The 5471-nt window shown below is 47.2% G+C and overlaps 1 protein-coding gene across 4 annotated transcripts in view; it reads right to left on the bottom strand.

The window, feature by feature from the left end:
* DGLUCY (D-glutamate cyclase) overlaps positions 1 to 5471 on the bottom strand; it is a 104753-nt gene that overhangs the window by 27362 nt on the left and 71920 nt on the right. For 3 of the 4 annotated variants that reach the window (XM_025191262.1, XM_025191260.1, XM_025191263.1), the window contains exons 8-10: positions 4444 to 4518; positions 3373 to 3633; positions 1112 to 1211 (exon numbers count right to left, since the gene is read on the bottom strand). In XM_025191262.1, the coding sequence (XP_025047047.1) occupies positions 1112 to 1211; positions 3373 to 3633; positions 4444 to 4518 (436 nt within the window). The remainder of the gene's footprint in view (positions 1 to 1111; positions 1212 to 3372; positions 3634 to 4443; positions 4519 to 5471) is intronic. The other variant, XM_006035090.2, reaches the window with a different exon arrangement.

Below are 5471 nucleotides of genomic sequence, written 5' to 3'. Positions count from 1 at the left end.
CCAGGATAGCCCCCTGGCGGAGGAAGCAGGAAGGGGCTTATCCCACCATTCACTCAGTGGTTGGGGAAAGCAGATGCCACTGTGGTGCCCTGGGGTCAGAGGGAGAAATAACCCTCCTCCCTGCCCCCCACCTAAGGGGGCCACGCTGACCGGCTTTTAGCCCTGCACTCTGGAGCTGTGAGAGTGGAGCAACCCTAAGGCGGGTTTCAGCCCCTGTCATGGTGTGAGCCTTTTCATAGTAGAGGTCCACGCTGCAGGCAGGGGGCCCGTGCTGTGGGGCAAGCAAAACTGCCACAGATTGTGTGGGGCAAGAGGTGATGGTGCTAGGAGGGCTTGTGGGGCTATGGCTCCCTCCAAGCCCTGGTGCCACTGTTCACCCTGTGCAGTCCACGGCAGCTCTGATCCCCCACTCACGCCCCCACCCCCTCCTCGGGAAGTGGCTCACACTCCCCAGACATCAGGAGAGGGGCTGCTACCCCATCAGGGGCCTGGCCCCTCACTACTCCAGCAAGAGGGTCAGGGGCCCAGCCAGAGGCCCCTTGGGTAGGAGGGTCATTTCCCTTTCCCTCCAGCATCTGGCGGAGGGGGCAGGAGTGGGCTTATCCTGCTGCTCACCCCATGCAGGGAGTGAGCAGCAGCGGTGGTGCCAGTTGGGGCAGGCAGACCCTGGCTGTAGTCCCTCGGGGCTGTGGGGCTGGAGGGGTCAATAACCCCCCCTCCCTGTCCCCTCTGCCTCAGGGGCCATGCCAGGCATTTGGCTGTGCCCCAGCCCCACAGCTGTAGCAGCGAGTGGGGAACACCAAGTGGACCCCGGCCCAGGTCCATGCCGTTGGGATAGGGAAGGGGGAATTAAACTCCCTCCCTGGCCCAGCCACTCCAAGCTACTGCCAGGGCTGACCATGCTCCCCCAGCACAGGTTCCCTGCAGCCAAGGGCTGCTCTAGCACCCCTCGGCACCTGGCCTGAGACACTTCAGGCATGTGGCTGCATTTTGTGAATGCCTATTCACTTGCAGATTGGTTCAATCTAGGTATGTTAGACTAACCTGCAAAGATTGAATCAATTCAGGCTCCAGCTTTCTGAATGTCTGTCCCTAGTCCTTGAGAACATACCTGGGTTTTTTAACATTTCCATCATCACACAAAAACATCAAAGCTGACTCCGAAGCATCTCCTTGATAACTCATCAGAGGGACTGGTGCCTTCAGTATCCCTAAGTCAAACAAAAATTCAGTACAGGTATCATAAATCTTTTTTACATGATCTGTTTGGATTTTTAAAGAACAGAACATAACTAGTGTGGGCTTCCTGACACAGGGAAGTTCATTCAAATTAAGACAGTATGTGAATTTAAAGAAAAATAGCTTTTGTTAATTCCCTTCCCATATGTGGGCATTTTTGTTGTGGGGGGGGAAAAAAGGTTTTATTCCAAAGTAGCTTTATCTATTTCACATTGTTTAGATGGGGACATTACTGAACAATTACCTAAGGGTGTAAAATAATGTAACTCCAACTAAACACTTGCCCCAAATCTTTTTAAATCCACCTTAGGGCTTGTCTATGCAGGAAGTTATTTTAGAATTACCCTTTTGGATGTTCTCAGTATGCAGTAAGTAAAAGGTAGATTTTTTTTAAAGTGGAGTAAGCTACCTCACATTAAATGGGTGAGTCTACATGTGATACTATGTTGCCATAGTGATGTGGTATGGCAACATAGTGTCCGCAGGTGTCTACACATAACCAGCAGCTACTTCACCGTAACAAGGTCATTGTAAGACAACATGTAGATGTGCCCAATGTGTATTAAAACTGACTACAAATGGAGTTAGTGCAGAAAAGGCACTGCAATGTAAATTTACACTTTAGCTTACTTGGCAACTTCCCTTTGCTGGTAGGTTCTTATATACAGATAAAAAGGGCTTGGGGAGCCAATTAAACTAATATGGAATTAGATATACTTATTCCAGCATAAGAGAATTCATGCAGGGCAGGGGTATCAAACTCAACTGGCCCTGAGGGCTGGAGGGGTGTTACTGGGGCAGTCCCAAGGACCAACCGCTGTGCAGTATCCATGGCACCGGTCCAGCCTGCATATCACATGCAACATGCACGGGCCACCAGGGGCAGCACAGGGTGCACACTGGCTGTGGCATGTGGACTGGATCTGGCTCTGCAGACAGCACGGGGACAGTCCAGGGCCCAAGAGCCAGCATGCAGAGCTTATCTGGTGGGCTGCCACATACAGCACATGCCCCGTGCCAGCCCCCTTTGCTGCCTGCAGTACACAAACTGCATGCAGCATGCATGGGGCTGCGGCTGGCACGTGGGGTCAATCCAGCAACCCATGGACCAGATCACACAGTTCTATAGGCCAAATCTGGCCCGCAGGCCTTATGTTTGACACTCAGGGATTTAAACAGGAATAACAATTCCAGAATGGCTCCTTGCACAGGATCATAGACTAGTAGCCCTAAACTGGATTTAAAAAAATCTGGGGCAAGATGCTCAATTCAAGTCAATGGACGTATGGCAATTTACCATATTTTCTCACAAACAACACATCCCTTTTCACCAAAATCAGCCCCCCAAAATTGGGGTGCATGTATTAAGCATGAAAGCTGTTTTCTTCACTGGAAAAGACACGTGGATGGAAACACTGCTTGCCATGCAGCTGCCAATATGCCTGCTGCTTGTGTCTAGTTTAGCCAGCTAAAGGGGCAGGGTCCTGTGTTAACCATCTCACAGCTGTAGCTATTGGCTGAGCACTGTTGCTTGTGCCAGAAGCAGCAAGGGAGCTGCTGTAAGTATCCTGGTGTCTTGTGATGTAAAGAATACTTTGTTGACAGGAACTTAACTTAAAGGACTACTTACAGTTTAGAACTAATAGTTTTGCTAATATTAATGCAAGGTTCTGGGGCCGGCCTTGTGTGACAGAAAGTAAGCGTTCCTGGGAACACAGAGTGTCCCGGAAGCGTGGTACTCCAGGAGACCATCTAGGTGAGGTGGCAGGCAACAGAAACTTCCTGGTATGGTAAGAAGTTCCTACTGCCTGTTGCCTCACCCAGATGGTCTCCTGGGATGCCAAATTTCCTGGACTTCTATGTTCACAGGAGCACATACTGTCACAGTCAGCCATGACTCCGGAAAAAAAATGTTGTTTCTACACTCTGACTTCCAAAAGCAAGGTTTTATTAGGGGGTTGTGGTGGGTGCATTGTAAGTGAGAAAATATGGTGAACTGATTGATTCTCTGGCCCTTTTAGTCTATACACTACAATACTTCTCATGGCCTTGATCTATTTTAAAAAGTGTTCACTGAAACAGAGCTTGAACCACATCAGCAAATTAAAACTGAGAAAAAACTGCATGCTGTACCTTGCTGAACAGCTTCTTCAATAATCTGTTTAAATAAATTCATGGCTCTCAGGTCTGTTACTATAACAACATATTTCCCCAAGGCCTGCAACATGGCTGCAATAGCAATGGCTCCAGGAGGTCCATCATTCTCTTCAGGTGGTTCATGGTTGAAGTGTGTAGGAAATCCTGTGGTTATGAGCACTGATTGGGCATGTGAAATGGACAGACAAGCCTTTAGCAGCTGGTCCTGACAGAACAAATGTTTCACACCTCGATGTCCTATAAATAATAAAAGCACATTTTTTTGAAGGACAAGGCTAGATTTTTAACATGTTGCTCTCTCCAGGAGATTTTGTCAGAGCCAATCCCTGTCCCTTACTGCCAGGTATCAAGATGATCCAAAATGTGAAGCAGCCAAAAACCCTGCCCCCAGCTCCCTCACTTACTATTTACACGGCAAAAGAGACAGAGAAATGAATGGGGGCTCTCAGCAAAACTCATCACCTCCTGCAAGGTTAGTATAGGAAAAGAATCAGCAATGGATTGAAAAGATATTTTAGCATGTATTAAAGGACCACTGAGGAATTTCAGAAGCAGATGCAATTTCAAACTTAAAATCTCTGTTAAATTCAGTTGCACAATTCAGATTTGATTAAATTAAATCTGTTCAGAAAGATTCAGAGGTCTTTTATCTTGTTATCTATAATGTGGGCACAAAGAAGATGATTGATTTACTGGAGGCTATATAGACAGATGGTACCAGAGCTGGGAATCCAGACCCTGAGACACATTATAACAGAGCTGCAGCATTATCTACAAGAGGAAAAGAGTCTTCAGGACCATGACAGAAGTAGGAGAGAAGGTGGGGGTGGCACTGGGTCAGGGAAAGTGAATACACCTCTATTGGAGCAGACATCCACACAATGGATATTTACCTGCCAGAGAGAGAAGAGGGGTATAAAGTAGCCCAGAAAAAGAAAGAATGACCAAAAATGCAAGGGAAAATGTCAGGAGCACATGATGAGGTATAGTAATCATAGGCATTGCCCTGATGCATCCTGAACATCCTGAGGAAGGAAACACACATACCTCTTACAGGAGATTTGGAGAACTTTCTGGCCAGTCTCAATAAGGGGTGAATCACTGGCCCTTGATTTCTTCCAGCTGTTCTCAGGGGAAAGTACAGAATCACGAGAAAAAAGTGACCATGAAAGTAAGACACACATTGGTACACATATTGTTACAATCCCATGGAGACCCAGAAGAGATGTTGTGATTAAGCACAGGGGCTCTCAGCTTGGCATAACCGATGGTGACACTATGAATGAATGGATGGCTCCAGACCCATCTCCATTGGCTCTGCCCATCCAAAATATTGCCTATGTGGCAGAACAAGACCTTGGGGTGAAACATTCTAGTGCTTGAAAGGATGGATGACAGGAAAGAAAACCAGGTCACAGGGACAGATCTAGGTTCTGATTCCTTGCACAAACTAAAATGGCCCCACAGTATGCCAACCTTTTTATGAGCCACCTGGAAGAAGACTTCCTCAAGAACTGCACCATCAAACCCTTGCTATACCTAAGATACGTCGATGACATCTTCATCATTTGGACTGAGAACCTGCAATCTCTGATTGAGTTCCACCAGAAATTCAACAGTCACCACCCCTCCATCCGACTTTCTTTAGAATACTCCAGCACCAACATCTCCTTTTTAGACACAATGATCAGTATCCAGAAGGGTAAAATACAGACCACAGTATACAAGAAACCCACAGACCAACATACATATCTGCACAGAACCAGCAATCACCCCAAACACACCAAAAAAGCTGTGATATACAGCCAAGCCCTCAGATACCACCACATTTGTACTGAAGACAACACCCGGGATTGCCACCTCACCAATCTTAAAAAGGCTTTCACCCAGCAAGGACACTCCTCCAGAGAGGTAGATCGCACGTTTGAAAGAGCCACCTGGATACCACGTGAAGAACTGCTGCAGTACAGAAGAAAAACACCCACAAATAGCACACCGCTGGTTATGACGTATCACCCATCCCTTGAACCTGTACGGAAAATCCTCAAAAAATTGCAACCCATATTAGAAAGAGA

The sequence above is a fragment of the Alligator sinensis genome, unplaced genomic scaffold, assembly GCF_000455745.1.
Source record: "Alligator sinensis unplaced genomic scaffold, ASM45574v1 scaffold608_1, whole genome shotgun sequence".
Classification (NCBI taxonomy): domain Eukaryota; kingdom Metazoa; phylum Chordata; order Crocodylia; family Alligatoridae; genus Alligator; species Alligator sinensis.
The sequence above is the reverse complement of the archived record's forward strand: the minus strand, read 5'-3'. Positions and strand labels throughout refer to the sequence as shown.